Source organism: Salvelinus sp. IW2-2015, linkage group LG33 (genome assembly GCF_002910315.2).
Source record: "Salvelinus sp. IW2-2015 linkage group LG33, ASM291031v2, whole genome shotgun sequence".
NCBI lineage: Eukaryota > Metazoa > Chordata > Actinopteri > Salmoniformes > Salmonidae > Salvelinus > Salvelinus sp. IW2-2015.
In genome coordinates this window covers 11,465,199-11,486,839 of record NC_036872.1, presented here as the reverse complement: position 1 = coordinate 11,486,839, position 21,641 = coordinate 11,465,199, and the positions used below count along the sequence as shown (strand labels likewise).

At 40.9% G+C, this 21,641-nt stretch overlaps 3 protein-coding genes across 4 annotated transcripts in view; 2 read left to right on the top strand and 1 right to left on the bottom strand.

Moving 5' to 3' along the window:
* The first annotated feature begins 1,115 nt into the window (after positions 1 to 1,115).
* mboat4 (membrane bound O-acyltransferase domain containing 4) lies at positions 1,116 to 3,354 on the top strand. Its single transcript, XM_023978701.2, has 3 exons — positions 1,116 to 1,257; positions 1,504 to 1,728; positions 2,018 to 3,354. Exons 1-3 carry the CDS (start codon positions 1,136 to 1,138, stop codon positions 2,937 to 2,939), a joined length of 1,269 nt encoding a protein of 422 aa, XP_023834469.1. The 5' UTR covers positions 1,116 to 1,135; the 3' UTR covers positions 2,940 to 3,354.
* Positions 3,280 to 11,211, bottom strand: coq2 (coenzyme Q2 4-hydroxybenzoate polyprenyltransferase). Its single transcript, XM_023978700.2, has 8 exons — positions 10,838 to 11,211; positions 9,428 to 9,779; positions 8,055 to 8,221; positions 7,402 to 7,523; positions 7,146 to 7,231; positions 4,149 to 4,282; positions 3,787 to 3,975; positions 3,280 to 3,561 (listed from the first exon to the last, which is right to left on the bottom strand). The coding sequence occupies exons 2-8, from the start codon at positions 9,726 to 9,728 to the stop codon at positions 3,418 to 3,420; spliced, it is 1,143 nt and encodes a 380-aa protein (XP_023834468.1). The 5' UTR covers positions 9,729 to 9,779; positions 10,838 to 11,211; the 3' UTR covers positions 3,280 to 3,417.
* LOC111957737 (zinc finger protein 462) overlaps positions 10,680 to 21,641 on the top strand; it is a 24,616-nt gene continuing 13,654 nt past the window's right edge. Inside the window, exon 1 of one of the 2 annotated variants that reach the window (XM_070436878.1) lies at positions 10,680 to 10,734. The gene's annotated coding sequence lies outside the window, so the exon portion shown is untranslated. Of the gene's footprint in view, positions 10,735 to 11,319; positions 11,484 to 21,641 lie in introns of those variants that run through there. The other variant, XM_023978699.2, reaches the window with a different exon arrangement.

The following is a 21,641-nucleotide window of genomic DNA, read 5'->3' as shown; positions in this document are numbered from 1 at the left end:
AAAGATAAGGTGTTCTTAATGTTTTGTATACTCACTGTATATTTTGGTACACTAAAGTAGCTGTCACACTATGTAAAGGGACCAACCTCATAATTCCTGTAGTCATCATGCCAATTGCACGCTCCCTAAAAACTTGACATCTGCGTCATCGTGTTGTGTGACAAAACTGTACATTTTAGAGTGGCATTTTATTTACACACCTGTTAGGTGGATGGATTATCTTGGCAAAGGAGAAATGCTCCGTAACAGGTATGCAATCAAATTTGTGCACCCAATTTGAGAGAAATAAGCTTTTTGTGCGCCTGGAAAATTTCTGGGATCTTTTATTTCAGCTCATGAAACAAGGGACCAACATTTTACATGTTGAGTTTATATTTTTGTTTAGTATATAAATCATTGATAGTGCCTCCCATGCACCACAGAAATTGTAAAGGGTAAATACAATGACAGAACTGTTTCTTTTTTTGTGAATGGAGGTCAAATTGAAGCCAAGCCTACTGCCTTTTTGGCAATCTGGACCCTATTGAGTAATGTTGCAATCTTTGCAATAATGTTTGTCTACAAAAAAATACTTTTAAAATGCTTTGAGCACAGATGAGAATGGAGGCAGTTTGCATAGTGCTTCTCCCCATTACCCTGACCAAAACATGTTGTGCAATAGATGTCATTGAATTTGCCCCTGCAGCTGGTTGTAAAAGCTTTTCAAAACACATTATGGCCTTGTTTTTGAAGAGAAATATTGGCTCATTAAGCTCATCTGTTTTGCATTAAAATAATAGATTACTGCTACTCATTGTGGTTGGCTCTTTTAAACAAAGTAGAATACAATGTATTTATCCATCCAATATATCAGGGTGGAAACAACTACAGTATATTCAGGCCATTTTACATTATCAACAGTGGACTGTAAAGTATAGAGATTTCACGGTTGCTATAGACAAAGAGAAAACAAAGTGGTTTGCAGATGGCTCAAATGTACTGCTTGCTTATCATTAAACAATGATAATTATGTTCATGCCAGACACAGGTGGAATTGTCTATCAAGACAGTCAACCCAGGAAACACTATATATAGGCCTAAAGTCCCACCATTCTCTACTCATAATAGTGGTGATATTTCACAGGAAGGGTTTAAAATGGAGCCAATCCAGTGGCTGTGTGAGCAGCATCCATTTCTGATGTACCAATGTTTTTCCATTCCCTTTGCTTTTCTATTCTACGTCTTGGCTAAACAGGGATGTCTCTCTTTGACATACAGGTCTGTATTATATATTTTATACTTCTATTGTAGTATTAAGTTGAAGATTAGGACTATAAATGAAAAAAAATTGCAACTAAGGTCAGACCGATTATAATTTACTTTTAGTACACACACACTTGTTCATACAAATTGTTTATCCACTGGTTAATCCACACTTGTTAATTCCAAATGGAGATTTCAACAAAGGATTTCAAACTGCTTATTTTGGTTGAGCGGTAGGAGGTATAACACTTGTCTTGACAGGTACCTCTTCTTGGCATCCGGAGGCTGTATCCTAGCGGTTGTCACCATGGGTGTATACAGCTTGCTTCTGCTCGTCTCCACTGTGATCTTTATGTTGCTGGTGTGTTCACTGAGCCCAGAGCGTGTCCATCCATGGGTCTTTGGACTGCAGATGGGTTGGCAAACATTCTGGCACCTGCTCATACAGTACAGAGAATACTACCTCAAAGAGCCCACTGATTCCAGGTACAGCACTGTTCTTAATTCAGTCAAGACTTTCAAAAGGATGTTAGTTTCCTACATGTACTTGTGACTTAAATGTTTGTGTTGGTTGCCTGTGCAGTAGACCTCATGAGCAAACCATAATCTGGGGCTTGTGGGAGATCAATGAGTTCACAATGGAAAACATAACAGCTCCACAATAAGTACATTTGAAATAAAGTAGTCGTTGTCTCCCAGTCCCAATCCACCAATAAAATGTGGAAAGTACAGAACTTAATCTCAGTCTGACTGTCTTACTTTTATTTTCCGTCAGGCTTCTCCTATCAGTGTCCTCCTTGATGCTACTCACCCAGAGAGTCACCTCCGTGTCAATGGACCTACAGGACGGGGGCAGGGTGACATTAATGACCCAATGCCGGGTCTTTCTCCCACTCATCAGCTATGCACTAAACTTCACTGCCTTGCTCGGCGGACCCCTGTCCTCGTTTGACCAATTTGTATATTTTGTAGAGCAGATAACCATCAGTCCTCCTCCCCAGCCTCTGTCCGTTATATCCTACAAGGGCTTTCAGGTGTTATCTCTGGAGTGGGCTAGGAACTATCTCACTCGTCTCCTCAGAGACAATGCCTCCAGTTTGTCCGTCTCCAACAACGTCCTCACCGATGTCTTGTGGATATGGGGCCTTGCTGTCGTGTTGAGGATCAGATACTACTCCCACTGGAAGATCAGTGAGTGTCTGAATAATGCTGCTGGGCTTGGGTTCAGGGGGATGGTCAAGGAGGACAGCCCAAACTGGAGCGGCCTGTCTGACGGAGATCTTTGGACCACAGAGATGTCCTGCCAGGTGTCTGAATTTGCCCGTCGGTGGAATGGTACGACAGCTGCATGGCTACGTAGGCTGGTTTTCCAAAGATGCAAAACCGCTCCACTGGTAATGACGTTTGGGTTTTCCATCTGGTGGCATGGCATACATCTGGGTCAGTTTGTAGGGTTTCTTGTCTGGGCTGCAGCTGTGAGAGCAGACTACCAGATACACAAGTACTTGAAGCCAAAGCTCACGTCTACTAGGAGGAGATTGGTGCGCACCTGTCTGTGTTGGTTAAACACTCAAATGGTCATGGCGTGTGTTGTTATTGCAATCGAGCTTCGAAGCACTTCCTCTTTGAGAATATTGGGTCTGACATACACTGCCGTTTTCCCTCTTCTTAATGTTCTATGTATCTTCATTGTATGATAAGATCAAGAGTAATCATATCATCTGGGTTTTTAAATGTTGCTGTAAAATCAATTAGTTGACGTTATTCATAGTCCTTGACACAAAGCACACTTCTATTCTTGCTTGTTTTGGAGGACTGAAGGGGAAGGTATCGTTTTCTGGGAGAGTGCAACCATCTGATTCTTTTTGAGCAATTGTTATCTTATTTACAGAACAGTATACCTTGTTGAATGCATCCACCAGCTGAGGGTCAGTGTAGATTTGTAGAAACTTAATGATTTTATCCTAATTGTATGGCTGTTGCATCTTTGAATTATTGGGTTGATTAGCTGTTCTTGACATAGATTTTCATAGAAGCCAGAGCTTAACATGAGCTTTATTTAGAGACAACACCCAATACGGTCAAGACTTGGGTTGTGTACTACTATATAACTAGAATGTCCTCTGCACACTAGAATATAAATCTTGTGTTCTGAGAAGTTCATTGTACCGCTAGTTAATCATTTTGCAATGAAGTGTCTCTTCTTTCTTTCCACAAGTTTCCACAGACAATTCCTAAGAACAGGACTAGTCCAAGGTTTCTGTTTGAAACAAATTTTTTCCAGCAGTCCTCTGGTTTGTTGATGTCCAATGTGTAGATCTACCCGATAAAGACAAAAGCATCACAATCAGTTACATCCATTGAAAATAGTTGTTGGGATGCATTTGTCTCGAGTATTAAGGAATGATTCACAGTTGAGGGTTCTGTGTAAAACATTAAACATAACCACATAGAATTATATTTCTCTGCATAACCAAGGCTAAATCATTATTGAATCATCTCAAACTAAAATGTTAGCACACAGTATATCAAATATACCCTCACCTGATGTGTGAGATGAATAGCCACAGTGGACAGTGTTGCATAGTAAGGCAGAGTCTGTTCTGCGTTGACCCCAGCCACAATCAGCCCTGACATCATGGCCACCATGAACCCACTGAGCCATGGCTTGGTCTGCTCCTGGAACCTCAATGCTGTAGACTTGACCCCTACCCTGATGTCGTCATCTTTGTCCTAGTGACAATAGGAAGGAATGTAGTGCACACATTATAAACAGAGTCGTTATTCATAGAACAATCTAGAATGTTCTCCAACAAACAGCATGAATTGAGGAAGCACCAACATTTGCAACAGCAACTTTAAATTGTCACAAAATGACAGTCATAGCACATGTGTGAACTTAATACCTGATGGGCATAGATGGTGTCATAAATTAATGTCCACATCACTCCTGAGAAATACAGAGGTAGGCACACCGACCACTCACAGGAGCCTATGACCGCTGACCAACCAAGCAGTGCTCCCCAATTGAAGGTCAGTCCTGAGGAGAAACAAGTGTTTTATTTTGTTTACAGAGCATTCAGAAAGTTGTTAAAGCCTTATTCTAAAATTGATTCAATTGCTTTTTTTACTCATCAGTCTACACACAATACCCCATAATGACAAAGAAAAACATATTTTTTTTAATTGCAAATTTATTACAAATATAAAACAGAAATACCTTATTTACATAAGTATTCAGACCCTTTTCTCAGTGCTTTGTTGAAGCAAATTCTTGTGTATTACGTTACAAACTTGGCACATCTGTATTTGGGGAGTTTCTCCCATTCTTCTCTGCAGATTCTCTCAAGCTCTGTCAGGTTGGATGGGGAGCGTTGCTGCACAGCTATTTTCAGGTCTCTCCAGACATGTTTGACCGGGTTCAAATTCGGGATCTGGCTGGGCAACTCAAGGACATTCAGAGACTTGTCCCGAAGCCACTCCTGACTGTGTGCTTAGGGTCGTTGTCCTGTTGGAAGGTGAACCTTTGCCCCAGTCTGAGGTTCTGAGCTCTGTTCATCTTTCCCTCAATCCTGACTAGTCTCCCTGCTGCTGAAAAACATCCCCACAGCATGATGCTGCCACCACCATGCTTCACCGTAGGGATGGTGCCAGGTTTCCTCCAGATGTGACGCTTGGCAATCAGGCCAAAGAGTTCAATCTTGGTTTCATTCGGCCAGAGAATATTGTTTCTCATGGTCAGAGTTCTTTAGGTGCCTTTTGGCAAACTCCAAGCGGGCTGTCATGTGTCTTTTACTGAGGAGTGTCTTCCGTCTGGCTACTCTACCATAAAGCCCTGATTGGTGGAGTGCTGCAGAGATGGTTCTGGATGTTTCTCCCATCTCTACAGAGGAACTCTGGAGCTCTGTCAGAGTGACCATCGGGTTCTTGGTCACCTCCCTGACCAAGGCTCTTCTCCTCCGATTGCTCAGTTTGGCCGGGCGGCTAGCTCTAGGAAGAGTCTTGGTAATTCCAAACTTCCTCCATTTAAGAATGACAGAGGCCACTGTGTTCTTGGGGACCTTCAATGCTGCAGAAATGTTCTCGTCTCGGAAATCTACGGACAATTCCTTCGATCTCATGGCTTGATTTTTGCTCTAACATGCACTGTCAACTGTAGGACCTTATACAGACAGGTGTGTGCCTTTTCAAATTATGTCCAATAAATTATATTTACCACAGGTGGACTCCAATCAAGTTGTAAAAACATCAAGGATGATGGAAACAGGATGCACCTGAGCTAAATTTCAAGTTTGATAGCAAAGGGTCTGAATACTTTTTTATTTTTAATAAATTTGCAAAAATTTCTTAAAACCAGTTTTCGCTTTGTCATTATGCGGTATTGTATGTAGATTGATGAGCACATTTGTTTCTTTAATCCATTTTAGAGTAAGGCTGTAAAATAACAAAATGTGGAAAAAGTTGAGCGGTCCGAATACTTTCCAAATGCACTGCATATGGCAGCTCTATTGCAAAGACCAACTCAGTGGACTTGTGGTTAGCGTCCGCCCTAAGATTGGAAGGTTGGGAGTTCGATCCCTGGCCAAGTAATATCAGACTGTAAAAATGGGACCAGATGAGTCTCTGCTTGGCACTCAGCATTAAGGAGACATATTAGGGGTAAGGCCCTGCAACAAACTAACGTCCTGTTCAGGGGGTGTACTTATACAGCTGTCTCACGCTACAGAAAAAGGAGATGGGCTCCTGCTTAGAGCTGGGACGATAAACCGAAAATTACTGACACCAAGATTTCAGTTCCTCTTACCGAAGCTTACGTCAGTCATTTTGCCACACAACGTTCCTGTAGGTTGGTATAAAACCATTATTTGGTCAACAGTAATGCATTATGTTGATTCCTGTTATGAAAGTATCTGAATGTCCCTGTTTCACTGTCGACTGCTGAAGCACAAGCATACGACTGTTGCGCAAAATGCTATTGCGGGAAAAATACTGTTTTCAAAGCAACTACTGTTGTTCTAGTTACAGAGAGTAGAGTCACAGCTTTTCTGTGAGTATATAATGTATTTCTCACCTCTTAATATTAAAATTCATGGCACCACTTTACAACCGAAGTAGGATGTAGTTAGTATGGTTTTGATGCCCCCGTGTGGCACGCCATTTGCAATGAATAGGCCTACATCAAGTAGCCTAGTCCTAGCACTGGAATGATTTTGTAGGACATTACATTTACTTAGAGATTAATCAATTAGCCTACATGGCTACCTAGCAACCATATCCCATTTAGAAATCTAGCTAAGTGTTTTGAGTTCCCACTTCCTCAGGTGGTGAATAATATAACCTCGGACAATATGTCCAAAGATGTTTGATAATTCTCTGAAAAGCCCAAAAGAAATCTGATAATTCTGGATCCTATTTTGCCAGGTGGCAATTTAAAAAAATCAATCATGCATTTCCTGGATATGTTAGATGAAATAGCTTACTTTTTAAAATCATAGACTACACCATCGCCGTTGTTTTACTTGGCACTGAAAATGTTTATGTCTGGAGCCCTGACACTAATGTAAAGTAACTGTCCATCAAAAATGTCTTTATCATTGTGTTGGTTGTTATCGAGAAAAATAGTTACATTTATTGCAATATGACTTTTTACCATAACGCCCAGCTCTAGCACCTCCCCCAAAAACATTTTATTATAATTTAAGCACTGATTCATAGTTATCGTAAAAAATGGGTACATTTATCGCGACATGGATTTTTGTCCAGATCGCCCTGAGACGTTCTGGCTCCTACAAGCCAAGGCTCATGCAATGTTAATTACTTCTCTAAATATATATTGCAAAGGGGAAGCTACTATTTGTGACAATTGAAACAATGCGGATTAAAAAGTATTTACAAAAACATACCCAATACAAGCTGTGGCCAGTAGGTGATCCTCTTCATTAGTGGATATGTGACTACCAATGATAGGGAAGCAGCTCCAAGAGCTATACTGTGAACGGGAAAGTGAAATGTCATCACATCTGTCCAAGTGGTCTGCTCGTGGACAAGACAGTACTCCGGTCACAATCTTGTGCACTTTCACAGTCTAGCCTTAATCTAATTTCAGAAAAGTATTTTACAGCTGGCTAATGTGTTCTTTGGTTTGAATGGGGCATGTACCTGTAATAATTGAGGCAAAGCAGGACCCCCAATGCCAGAGAAAGCTGACCCCCCAAGAAGACTAGGGCCTGCATCTGAGTGATCTCCCCTGCAGCAATTGGCCGAGTAGCTGTCCTGGCAACCTGCAAAGTACAAAGATGAGGCAAAATACACAGTCAAAAGCCTTTCAATTAAGTCCTCCGATTGTATAATTTCCATGGCAGTTTGTTCCATTTTGTGCTGCTTTGAGTAAAGATTAATTACTTTTGGCCATAAGCTATGTGACAAGTGTGATTTAAAAAGACATCCTCCGGCGATATTTTTTTAAAACTTTTCCTGTTGAAAAACAATATCCCATGTCAAAATACAGTAAAGTAGACAGCTTAAAGGACAAAAAAAAAGTATGTTTTGATGAAAATTAAAGTAGTAGTTAGTCTGATGGTGCCCCGCTGATTTCCTCAGTCTCCTCCCTTGCTTGAGGAACAGCAGAGAACAAAAGAGGAAAGTCCCCCCCTCCCTTGTGCTACGTCATGAGGCACCTGGACCACCTCTTGAGATGTGCCTTTTGTTAAGTAAATCAAATGTTAAATGAGGTGAAAAGGAGACTGGGGTAGGACTTGAACAAAAAGGATGAGTAGGCCTATACTATAAAAAGGTGACAACTAGTAGATTACCTTCTTGTCAAAGTCCTTGTCCCACATGTCATTGATGGTGCAGCCAGCCCCTCTCATCAGCAGGGCCCCGGTGCCAAATAACGTGAGCATGCCCAGATGTGGGAGGCAGCCTGGGTCTGCAGCCAGGCCGATGCTCCAAGTGCAAGGCAGGTACAACAACCATGTTCCTATGTCACAAAGAACAGGCAATCAGATCAATGTTTCAAAACATTAAATGAAGAACAACTGGTGACGTCTCAGACACCTCATACATACACCTCTTAACCTTTTACATTCATGGGAATTGGCCTATATGGATAGGGATAAATTGAAATATTTCTTAAAACATAACTATGAAAAGCATATGCATGACCATGGTAGCAATTGAAAGGGAACAGTTTGGAGATAATGGGAAAATAATTAGACCAAAGGTGAGTGCACAAGAGTTCACCTGACACAAGACTGAATCACAACATTACACTGTTGATTTTATGTGCATTTTACATTCTATACTTTCGGCATATTTGTTGATAAGTAAATCTGAAAATAATCTGGATACATTCAGTAACATGATAAGAGTATTCCTGGAAAATGTGGGGTTGGTAGAACAACAAAAAATGACAAGGGTTTGAGTGAGAGGATTAATTAATGTCTCCAAGTTGGCACACACCTCTCCAAAGTATGCCGTTCCTAAGCAATTTCAATGCACTTTTATGGCTCAAAGAAGAGTCTCCAACTATAAGGTAATTTTTGGAGCTCTCCTAGCTGTGCCATTGAATAACTAGATAGGGTTAGAACAACTCAGGTTATGATGCCATGTCATCTTGTAACTGTACATCAAACATAGTGATCATCAACGTTGACACTGTATATGATAAGTTTTATGATTTGGAAATGTGAAGTGTACATTCGGACTCACGGGTGTTTGACTTGCTTGTATGACATCAAAGCGGTATTTATTATAATCCTCAACATCTCGTCTTTCAAAATACATTGAGTAATCTTAATTGACATCATTTCCCTCACTCAGACAACAATAAATATGCAAAAGTTGCCCAATTACCAGGAGGGTTGATGGCAACTTCTTGTTGTGCGTGGCGCTCACGTTCAGAACGGCTGTCAGTAAAAATCTATACAGGGCTGTGAAGCGTAGAGCCAGAACTCTGACATCATGTATAGCATGTTACTGTACAGCCACTAGGTTCCAATGTAGGTGTATATTACTGTTCAGATCTAGCCATTTTCAACACGTATACGGGTATGAGTGTAAAGGGCTACCATTAAAAATACAAAATTATAATACGATTCCAGACTGTTAACTCTATAGTCCATCAGTTATCCACCTACCACATAATATAACATTCAAACCCTAGGTCAACATGAAAGCTACTAACCGATTGGTTTGTCAAGTCTCATTAATCTGAGGTAGGGTTGCATGGGCGCTGGGGCAGAGTTGACAATCCCAGCCGCTGACAGGCTGAACAGTCTTTTCCTGGTGGCATCAAGTCTGGTTGGTGGACTTAACAACGATGATTGCGGGCTATTTTCTGGGTGGTGGGTAGAGACCACGTTTTTTTTCTGATTGTTCAGGTAATTGCTGGAGAGGCTAGGGAGGTTGGAGTAGCAGGTCCCATGGTGACGCCACCTCCAGGTGTTCAGAATGACCTGAGAAGTTAATCTGGCAGGAAGCATCATCTCCTCTCTCTGCAGTCAAATGCACATTATCCTCACTGACACTTGTCACATCTGGAGCGAGAGGAAACATGATGGGAACATGACACGTTGTCATTCATATGCAAATGCTGTCCTTTGTCACGAAGGGCCAACCACACACAATAGGGTTGCACTCTTTTCCTTTACAGACTAGTGTTTTATTGTGTGCCATAGCTGAATGGCTTTACATGACTGAAAGACCATCAGACTGTGGAAAGACTCAAATATAAATGTAATATACCTAATGTAGCTAGCTGATTGTAACGGGCTAATGTGACGCTCCATTCGCCGTTCCAGGTTAGATACTGTAACGGCTAAAAGGAGCATTTTCTAAATTCAAAACAAGCCCCTTGCAACTAGACATGGACGTTTAGAACACATTGGTTGTCTTCCAAGTTGTGAATTGAAGAAGTATCAACAAGTTAAGGTTGGTCGAAAATTCTGTGCTACTCCCAAAACAGTACATATCTAATAACGCCTATCAGCCAGATGGAACAGAGTAATTGTCTGGCTAGGCGATATTGTTAATAGTTACTACAGTACCTAACAGTTAATAAACCACAAGCAGGCAATGCCACACTAAGTATCTAGCTAACCAAGTGTTTTGTGACATTTGCAATCCACAATGTAAATCCTGCCGTGAATCAATTACTCTTAATAGCCTAGGCACCAAATTTCCGATTTCCGACCATTTAGGTTGTTGCACACCCTTGGCAGAACGCGATGTGCAAAATCCTAAATTGTCCGAAAATAGAAAAATGATGTTTAATAAAATACGCATATTTTCCCCGTTTTTTTCGCCTTCTCGCCATTAAAGCTAGTTAGAGAAACATGTTGCCTTCGCAGACTAAATGGTGGATGCTTTAAGTATGAGCAGGTCCACGGGGGACACGACCGCCGGGAATGCACATCAAGCTTAGTGCATGGGCGCTGGATCTGCACTATCGGTCTAAATAATCTATGGATTCATAACGCTGAACGCATTGAGGTTAGAGTTCATTTGCTATATTATTTCAGATTGTAGGACGATATGTGTTAAATTTAATATTTCTCCCTGAACGGTCATATTTTTACAAAACATTCAAACTTACCTTACTAAAATTACTTCCCGTTTTTACTCGCGGAATGTTTGGTACGACATGTTAAATGTTCCGCAAGAAACACTCGCCGGGTCGGTTGTTGTTCTGCTTGTGGGACGATATTCCACGTGGGGTATCAAAACACCACCAATTTTGGCGCAGCTAAATGTTTTATGGTCATATTCGTGGTTGACACTTAAAAGCCAAGTGGAAACGAATACATTTGTCTATAGTAGATTTTAGGGTGTCTACATAAATTAAACTATTTTTGAAAATACGAAAGATGACATTATCACATGCAAGTCTTAGTTAAAGTGGCTACAATTTATAGGTACAGTGTATGTTCAGTAGACTTTCTTTCAAAATAAATCAGTATGCACGAGGGCCCATCAGAGACAGTATGGGATGTGCTTTAGCGGCAATTGCCAGATTTTTTTTTGCATTGCACCGCCACCCTGTCTCTTGCTTGACTGCAGAGTTCTTTGTAGTCTCTAGCTCTAGCTACTGGTCACCAGTGTAGCTTGGTCCGCAGACGTAAGAAGACACATGAGGTTGTTGTAGGAGCGGGAAAAAAATGGCGACGAACATCTACGAAGCTAGCTAGCACATTGAGGACTCAAAACATTGTCTGAGGCGCCCATTTTCTCTGTATAAACGTGTAAGTAGGCTATTCAATCTATTGCGTTAACGTTTTGGTAAATTATGCCACGTTTTGTAACGTTAACTATTTGCATGCTAAACAATTTCAGATTTCTATGGTGGATCAAATAGAGGGGTTCAGATTCCACGCCCCTTGTTAATTCTTCTTCGACAAGTGACCTAACGTTAGGGCTGGGACAAAAATGTTGTAAACTTAATTGAGTGGCCAAACAGTTAGTCGGATCATCTTATAACAAATGCAGCAAGTGATTTTTGGTAAATCTCTGCAGTGAGTTATCGGAGTTTGCAGTATGTTGTTTTCCAGCCAGCCGCTAATGGTCGCTATTTACTTAACGAATACACTATCGTCTGCAGGACTGTTAACGCCAGTCTACATATTTTCTTAATGTTGAAATCAGGCTAATTTTTGGGTTGAATGTAAGTTGAAAGGACGTAATTTATAGACGTCTATGTTTGGGTCAAATCAAGGCTGGTCTAGACCGTTAAAAAATCGGAACCAAACATAGATGTCTATGATTGGTTCAGATTTGGACCGGACCAAAAACTAGTGGATGTGGAAATCAAGGCCGGTCCGGACTGCACCAAAAAAAGACGTCCAAAAGGCATCGGCCAGTGCTTACTGGGGTGTAGCCTACCATATCAGCCCACAATAGAATTGTATGAATGCCCATCCATGTGGTAGGCCCACCATTTGTAAAGCAGGCTGTTGCATTGGCTTTATTAGTCCAGATTCCTGTGACTAATCAGTTTTCCTATTTAAGCTCTGAATATCAGCTACCCATCTTTATCAGGAGTTATCATGACTCTATTTGCAACATGTTTACACAGCAGGAAGTGCAGAAGTATTTTATTTTTTGCTATAACAGCTTGTCAAAAATTGACTAACTTTAAACCACTGATTATGACAATGGGGTGAAACTCCTGGACAGCAGTTGTGATTGTCCATTCCATATTCGCCATTTTACTTTGACCTGGCCTGCTTTTAGGGTAATTTCTTTAGGATAGTTTGTTACATGACAACACGTTTGTTTTTGTTGGATTGGGCACCATTTAGGTTAGGCTATTTGGTCAGAGAAACCTGCATGGTTTAAAAGGTGTTCATTAGGGATGCACAATATATCGGTGAACACATCGGAATAGGACGATATTAGCTAAAAATGCCAACATCGGTATCGGCCCGATGTCTAGTTTAACGATGATGTGAAAAACCAATGTCAAAGCTGACGTGCATACCTATATAACGTAGGTACATGACGTTATGACGCCATGTCAAATTTTGCGCTACACCTGCAACACAGCATTCCTTACCTAGACCACAATGTCTGCTGTGTGGATCAAGCAGTCAACAAGTCGAGCAGTCATTTGAAAGAGTAACAACATTTCAGCGAGACAACTCAAAGGCGAAATTCATTAACGCCAAGATAATGGTATTCATTGCCCTTGACAATCAACCGTTCTCTGTCGTGGGTGATGTTGGCTTTCGCAACTGGTTGAGCACAGGTACACACTAACGTTACCAAGTGCGCTATTGTTCAGATGTTTCCCAACCGGAGTTACACAGTAATAGCGCCACTGCTATTAGCTTCATGACATACTATGGAACGCCGTTTGGATCTTTGTGTGTCAAAAAAGATACACGTCAAATAAGCTTTTAATTTGACACGTCAAATAACACAGTTCTATTATAGAATGTTGTGTGTTCTGAATTTGCACGTGCAAGGCAAGCGCCACAAATACTATCAGTAGCACTGTCAAAGCTGTACAAAAAAGTCTGCAAACACCGGCCACGAACGATGCGTTTACAATAATAAAGCATTATTGGTAATAAAGCATTATTTGTTCAACCACAACTTCTGGGGTAGCTAGCTGGCTTTAGCTTGGTATCTAGCTAGCGCAAATACAACCAGCCTCAAAAAAACAATGACCAGTAGAAACTGCAGTCATTTTCACTATTCTTAGCAATGATTTAGGAATACTTGTAACTATTTGCTAGGTAGCCACTTTTTGTTCGCCTATTGAAATTGAACTTCAGTTCATTAAAATCAATAGCTAGCCAGCTACTTAACCCTGTTGCCCAAAGCAAAAGTTATAAGCAGCCAGCTAGCTTCATCTGGCTAGTGAAGCTCGATCTGACTGGGTTATGTGTTGTGAAGCTAGGCACAATAGTGGAATTTGCGGTTTGCCTTCAAAATAAAAGTACCTATTTGAAAGTGATGCAGAAGGTTACAATTGGTGAAATCATGCCATATTTAGACTAGATCATGTTAAACAAGGTTGAAATATGAAGCAATGAAATGGGGTATCAGTCTACTCCGTGACACCCACAGAACACAACTGTGAAGAGTTTATGCAAATATTAGCGTTGTAACTCTTATTGCTGGACTGTGTGAAATCACCTCCCGTCAGCCTATTGTGTGTATTGACATTCATATTGCACTGTACAGCTTTACCTAAGGATTGGGGATCAATGAAATGTGGTAACAGTCTACTCAATACCCAATATATTTTTTTCCCAACATCTTCCTCAGAATTATCAGACTCCAAAACATCCACGCAGTATTGTTTTCCTCTGGAATACTGTTCAATACACATAGGTGGACAATAAATGTGTCTCAATTCAGTTGTTTGAGTCCCGCAATAAGAGCTACAATGCTAATGTTCTCTGGGTGTCACGGAGTAGACTGAAACACCATGTCACTGATCCACAATCCATAGGTAAGGCTGTACACTAAAATAAGTATGGCCCCGATACAATTCTAAAGTATAATACATCCAGTGTGATTTCAACAGATTTTTGTCAAATTAACAAATTATTGTCTTTTGTTGATTCTTTATAACAACATTCCAACCTCATTTAGCTATTAAATTAAGGCATACTTCTACTATATGTATGCATTTGCATCACTGTCAATGACATACTTTTATTTTGAAGGCAAACCGCAAAGTCCACTATTGCGAATAATCCTTATTTTGGCTAGCTTCACAAAGATGGTTCCGACCACCATTAATCAAATTAAAACCCTCTTATAAATTAGGGTTATTTTAGATGATGACACCTAGCTATGTAGTTAGCTAGCTAACTATAGCTACTGAAACAGATTGTCGTTTTGCTGTTTTTGGGGAAGAACATTGTTTGCATCCATGAGATAGCTAGCTTATTTTTTTTTAATGACCAGCACTGTAGGTGCGCGAGACAACTTTACCAGCATCATACCACACGTATCGATGAATCGTTGTGACATGAAATACGAGTGATAGTGTAATCAATGTGTAATAACTACTTTTAAAATTAATGAACGCATTAAATTATTATGTGACATGCAGTCATATTCAGGTCCTGTTTTGTCAACAAGCTTATGTGACCCGTCAAATAGTGTTATTTGGTATCTTTTTTGACACGCAAAGACCCAAACGGCGTTCCATAGAAATCCTGGTTGAGAATGAAACAACTGAACAAATGAACAACGAAACAGCACTGCAAGTAAGTGAAAGAAATAGGTTTTGAGTATGTTTTACTGGTAATGGGGCCAACAAAATAACCTTTTGGTCAGTGTGGTGTGTGTGTGTGTGCATAACCTTTATTTAACTAGGCAAGTCAGTTAAAGAACAAATTCTTATTTACAATGATGGCCTTACCCGGTCAAACCCAGACAACACTGTGCCAGTTGTGCACCGCCCTATGGGACTCCCAATCACGGCCGGATGTGATACAGCCTGGATTCGAACCAGGGACTATAGTGACGCCTCTTAGACCCCTGCGTCCATGTGTGTTAACTATTTAACTGTACTAGAATTCTTAAAAGGCCGCTAACATTTTAAACATCGGTTATCGTTTTTCTGGCAAGGAAATATCAGATATCGTTATCGGCCAAAAATGTCATATCGGTGCATCACTAGTGTCCATCTCATTACATTATCATACATTTTATCTCTAGCCTGTAGGCTACAGAAAAGGCCACATACTCTTTCTACCATATCCTATATCTGCTACATGATTTATTTGATTGAACGTTGGTGGAGCGCCTCAGCGATGCATCTCTCCAACAGCACCCTGTAGAGGAGCGCTGGGAATGGATAAGCAAAATATGTTTTTTCACATTCCTAATGTCTCGGATTTATGAAATGGATGGTTGGGTAAAAATAGTTTACTGCAAACAAGGTTACATTTAAAGATATTGTGGCACACCCCTTAAACTCAAAATGCAGAATAATGCCTGGCTGGAAAGGGGATGGGTCAGTGTGCTCTGAATAAGCTCATGTAACCCAATAGTGGAAGCTCTGATATACTGTAGCAAAAATGTGGAATACAAGTAGTCAGTTGTCTGCCCTACATACATAAACAAACAGCATTAGGATGTTTTAATGCATCTTGGAAATGTATACCTGTAAACACAGAGATACAATAGGAAGACATTTTAAACTATGAATATTTATGAATGTAAGCTTTACTTTTTGGTAGCTGATTAATAGACAACTTTCCAAGTCAAATTTGCTCTCATTCCGTGCTGTATGAGCCCCCCTGACAAAAAATACATACTGTTACATGCACACCACACCGTCCGCGTTGCGTGCACGAGCATAGCCAAATAAATGTACCCCTACATGTTATTCAATCATAACATCCAAACGTCTTGCGTGCGTCAACGGACGTCTGACAGGGATGCAAACTAGTCACCTTTTGGCGAAATTCGCTGTTTTGAATCCAAAATAGGTAAACTACGTGATTCGTGTAGAATCCGATAGAGGGGGGGGGGGGGGGGGGGGGGGGGGCTTTTGGCGCAATACTGGCTGTATCAAGCCCCACATCCTTCACATAACAGAATGCAGCACGCGACTGAAGAGAGAAGAGACAACCAACTTGTTTACAGCATCAGCATGCGCTCTGGAAAGGCGCCAGTTAACTTACAGCAGCGTGTCCCCTGAACGAACTTCATGAGCTGTAACTGAAAAATAACTGGCATTTAGAAAGAGGTGAGGTGAGGGAAAAAGTGTGGAGGAACAAGTATTGTTATGAATCTTGCTGGCTGGATCGAATTCTCCGTTAGCTAGCCAGATAAATGTTGAGCAACATTAGCCAACTTGTCTGATCAAATTATTGAGTTCATGAAAATTAGCTGGCTATTAAAGGCAGACAGCTAACATTACAACATCAGATGAGCTAACATTAGTAACCTAAACAATTCGCTATAGTGTTAACTGGTATACGACTCCTTGCCGTTGATCAAGTTATAACGCTTTGGTTGCTTACTGGACCCTGGCAATCTGTGAAATGTTAACTTGTTAACTAACGAACTAACCACTATCTGTTAACTAATCTTTTCCCTTTACAGTATGTGATTAACTTTCAGAATGAGAGACTTAGGTGAAAATGAGGTGTTGCTTGTTAAACAAGTGTAGCTGGAGCTGAGCCTGGCTTAAGCTGGATGCCACTATAGAGGTGAAAGGAACACCACACACTTTCCCTCTTTCTCACTTTTTCAATACAGTGGATAAAAAGGGGTATACCAGGTGTACTCTGCATTAAAGAGATCAATTATGCCAACAAAGGGTACAATGCTCTGCTGGCACATTGTAGAACAGATGTCCACAGGCAGGAAGTGTACAATGTAATAATGTGCAGTGTATCCCAAAGATATTGATTTTGTTGTGTTGAATTTGACAGTAACACATGTGGGTGAGTGAGGGGGGATTATAACATGTTTTACTCAGTGAATGTTATTTTTGCACACATGTAGCCATGTGCACTTGATCAATGCTATAATAGAGCAAAAATAGAATGCCTGTTTGTTTCATTTTATTTCTACTTTAAGATGTTTTTTTCCCAAGTGCAGTATTTATGTGTATGTGGTCACAAGCGTTCTATTATAAAGGCTGTCATGGCTAACTGCAATATTAGTGTATTGTTTTTTCTCAAGAGTGTCATTTGCAGTAAAGTCTAGGCAACAAATAACATTGGATTGCTTTCTTTACATTTTTTAGCTGTGAGTTAGGTTCACATTAACAACTTTTTATTTTACACACGCAGACTGATCATGTAGATCATATTCTTTGTTGTTTAATTAGTTAAAACCTGTATTTCCCCCTAGCAGGGATTTTTTTTGCAAGTTTCAGTGCAACAACAAAAAGTGTAACTTTTTTGGGCTCTCACCAGTTGGCATCCCTGTCTGCGTAGCCGGGCGCTAAAATACAACTTGGCTCTATTTTAGACGCTTGTAGTGCTGCAAGTCCCGCCTCTCCCATCTCCTCATTGGTTTTTAGAAGCATATACCCACGGGGGTGATTGAGAGATGAACGAGGTCCACAGTCCAGTTGGTTGCAGTAATGCACCTTAAAGTTGGTTGCCAACCGCCATATAAAATCCACAGATGAAGAAGACTGAAGGAGGAGAGATTACTAGAAACCAACTAGGTTTCTCCCTTTTATTTGTGGATTAATTGTAGAGAACACACGATTTTGTGTGACTTAAAATGGGTCGGTATAATACAAAGATCCAGCAAAAAATAGGACCTTGTACATTTCAAGTAAAATAACAACCCAATGTTTATATTCCAGGGCAAATTAGCTAGCAACAGCAAGCTAGCTAGCTAAATGTCCATGAATGAATGTCACATATGTGTTTCGACTTGTCCCCAAATGTATATAGTTGGTTCAGAATAAATTTTGATATTTCAACCTGCGTGTCCTGGTCGCGTCTGGTCGGGATAGACAAACTCAACATGCGCACGATGGCGGACGCACGCGCGGTACCGGTTTTGCCAGCATGTTTTTTTTAAATGTTGAGTCTATTGTAACCAGCTCGATGGAAAACAAGTGGGCTCAGGCTTCGGAATTCAATTTTTTTGGGGGTCCAAGGTTCCTTGAAGGATTTTGTATCTTTAGGCCCTACTCTTGTAATTAAGACCGGGACTACCACAAACTCTCTCTTTGGGTTCACCATGAATTTAGCCTCAAATCCAATATGGCTGTCATATTACCATTTGAAGGTTAAATCACGTGTAAATATGCATTTTGTAGGCTTTTTTCTGAATTGTGTACAACGCTTATGCCCATTCTGAATACAAAATGGCCAACATGATGATTACACCTTCGACTGCCTATAAGTTGCCCTTGTTTATTTTGTTATTAGACTTTAACAGAGGCACTGCCATGCCTCTGTTGTGCTTGAATAGCTGAAGCTGAATACGTTTTCAATGTGTGTTCATGTTTAAATCTCATTCACCCACTCTCCGAGGGTGTCTCAGGGTGCGTATAGCCTCGCCGAGTCCCCAGCATCCGGATGTTCCGGTTTTCAGGGGAAATGGAAAGAGAGCCTGTGACACAACTTCCGCTTTTGGATGTTAACAAGGTGACACTCCATCTTAACTCCTCCACATTTACTGGATTGGTTGAACAGTGCAGAAGAGAACCCCCCCCCCCCCCGACAGTTTTTATCCTTCTCGTCAAGACCAGTATGTAAGGGATCTAGTTTCAGGTGTTTCTTTTACGCCTGCTACGTTAGGTTGAGGTGTGTATAATACATGTGTGAAGTACTGTAGGACATATATAATAAACCAAAATATAAACGCAACATGCAACAATTTCTTAAGATTTTAGTGAGTGCAGTTCATATAAGGAAATCAGTCAATTTAAATTCATTCACTAATCTATGGATTTCACATGACTGAGAATACAGATATGCATCTGTTGGTCACAGATACCTAAAAAAATTAAAAGGGCTTCAGGATCTTGTCAATGTATCTCTTTGCATTCAAATTGCCATCGATAAAATGCAATTGTGTTCGTTATCCATAGCTTATGCCTGCCCATACCATAACCCCACTGCCACCATGGGGCACTTTGTTCACAATGTTGACATCAGCAAACCGCTCGCCCACACGACTCCATACACGTGGTCTGCGGTTGTCAGGCCGACTGGACGTACTGCCAAATTCTCTAAAACAATGTTGGAGGCAGGTTATGGTAGAGAAATTAAAATTACATTTTCTCGCAACAGCTCTGGCGAACATTCCTGAATGCCAATTGCACTCCCCCAACTTGAGACATCTAAGCCTTCCGAGTGGCACAGTGGTCTACGGCCACTACGGTCTCTTGTTCGATCCTAGGCTGTGGCACCGCCGGCCGTGACCGGGAGCCCCATGGGGCGGCGCACAATTGGCCCAGCATCATCCGGGTTAGGGGAGGCTTAGATGTCTCTTGCTTAAAATCATAGGCCCACCCACTTGGGAGCCAGGCCCAGCCAATCAGAATTTGTTTTTCCCTACAAAAGGGCTTTATTACAGACATAAATAATCCTCAATTTCATAAGCTGCCTGGCTGATCTCAGACGATCCCTCAGGTGAAGAAGCCGGATGTAGAGGTCCTGGGCTGCTCTGTGGTTGTGAGGCCGGTTGGACGTACAGCCAAATTCTCTAAAACAACATTGGAGATGGCTTATGGTAGAGAAATTAACATTAAATGATCTGTCAACAGCTATGATGGACATTCCTGCAGTCTGCATTCCCAATTGCACACTCCTTCAACTTGTGACATCTGTGGCATTGTCAAATATAATTTTATTTGTCAAATGCTCCAAATACAACAGTTGTAGACTACCGTGAAATGCTTACTTTACAAGCCCTTAACCAACAATGCAGTTAAGAAAATATTTACTAAATAAAGAAAAGGAAAAAAAACGAACACATTAAAATAACAATGAGGGGGGTACTGAGTCAATGTGCACTGGTACAGGTTAGTTGAGGTAATTTTAACATGTAGGTAGGGGTAAAGTGACTATGCATAGATAATAAACAGCGAGTAGCAGCGTGGGGGGGAGGTCAATGCAAATAGTCTGGGTGGCCATTTGATTCAGCAGTCTTATGGCTTGGGGGTAGATGCTGTTAAGGAGCCTTTTGGACCTAGACTTGGCGCTCCGGTACCGCTTGCCATGCGGTAGCAGAGAGAACAGTCTATGACTTGGGTGACTGGAATCTTTAACTGTCAGGTTGGGATGGCAGGAAGCTTGGCCCCAGTGATGTACTGGGCCGTACGCACTACCCTCTGTAGTTGTTTTGTGACAACTGCACATTTTAGAGCTGCTTTTATTGTCCCCAGCACAAGGTGCACCTGTGTAATGATCATGCTGCTTAATCAGCTTCTTGATATGCCACACCTGTCAGGTGGATAGATTATCTTGGCAAAGGAGAAATGTTCTCTAACAGGGATGTAAACAAATTTGAGAGAGAGACGCTTTTTGTGCGTATGGAAAATGTCTGGTATATTTTAATTTGGCTTATGAAACATGGGACCAACACTTTACATGTTGGGCTTCATATTTTTGTTCGGTATAATATTTCTACTTGTACTTTATATTTTAGTTAAACTGTTTATACACACCACATATTTATTTATATACTGGATTCTTGACATGGCTCACTGTCGTATTTACTGCTGTTCATATCATTCTTTGTATATCTTGCGTAAATTCTTCCAGTTTACATACGTATAGTTTGCATTTGGATTACTGTTACTGTGCTATTTTGGTTGTTTTTGGGTTGTTTTTTGTACTTTGACATTTTACTGCATTGTTTGGAGCTACTAGCTAGTAACAAGCATATCGCTGCACAGCAAGGGACATGATCCAGGAAGTATGCAGGACTTTCATAGAGTATTTAGACTGTGGTTTCCTCCTTTACCAACTTTAAAGCTGGAATCCTTAATGGTGAAACTGCTATGTCTGTTTGCGATATTACAATAACAAAGACGTTACTGCAAACAACGAACACAGGTTTTTTTGTCCTTTGGTCATTTTGTACGCGCGATAGAACAGCATAATGTGGACTGCAATTTTTTTTTGCCACCTTGCGCAACGCTCCTCACCTGCTTCGTCAACAAAACAATAACAGCGGTGGGGATACGGACAGTGGTGCTGTTTCCCTTACTGCGGATTGCATACTCGCAAACTTTTGCTTAGACCCAAGGTTTAGGCCTTTGGTCTAAAATGGCTAGCTGATAGCTTTTCTCAGGTAAACCTGGCAAAATGATCCATTATGCTAAGTACCACCAGCTGAGCAGCATGATTATATCCAATAACAAATCAACCTATTACAGATCTAACACAATATAGCAACCCTCCAATCACATTTGTTAAACAGGTCAACTTGTCCACCAGGGGGAGATT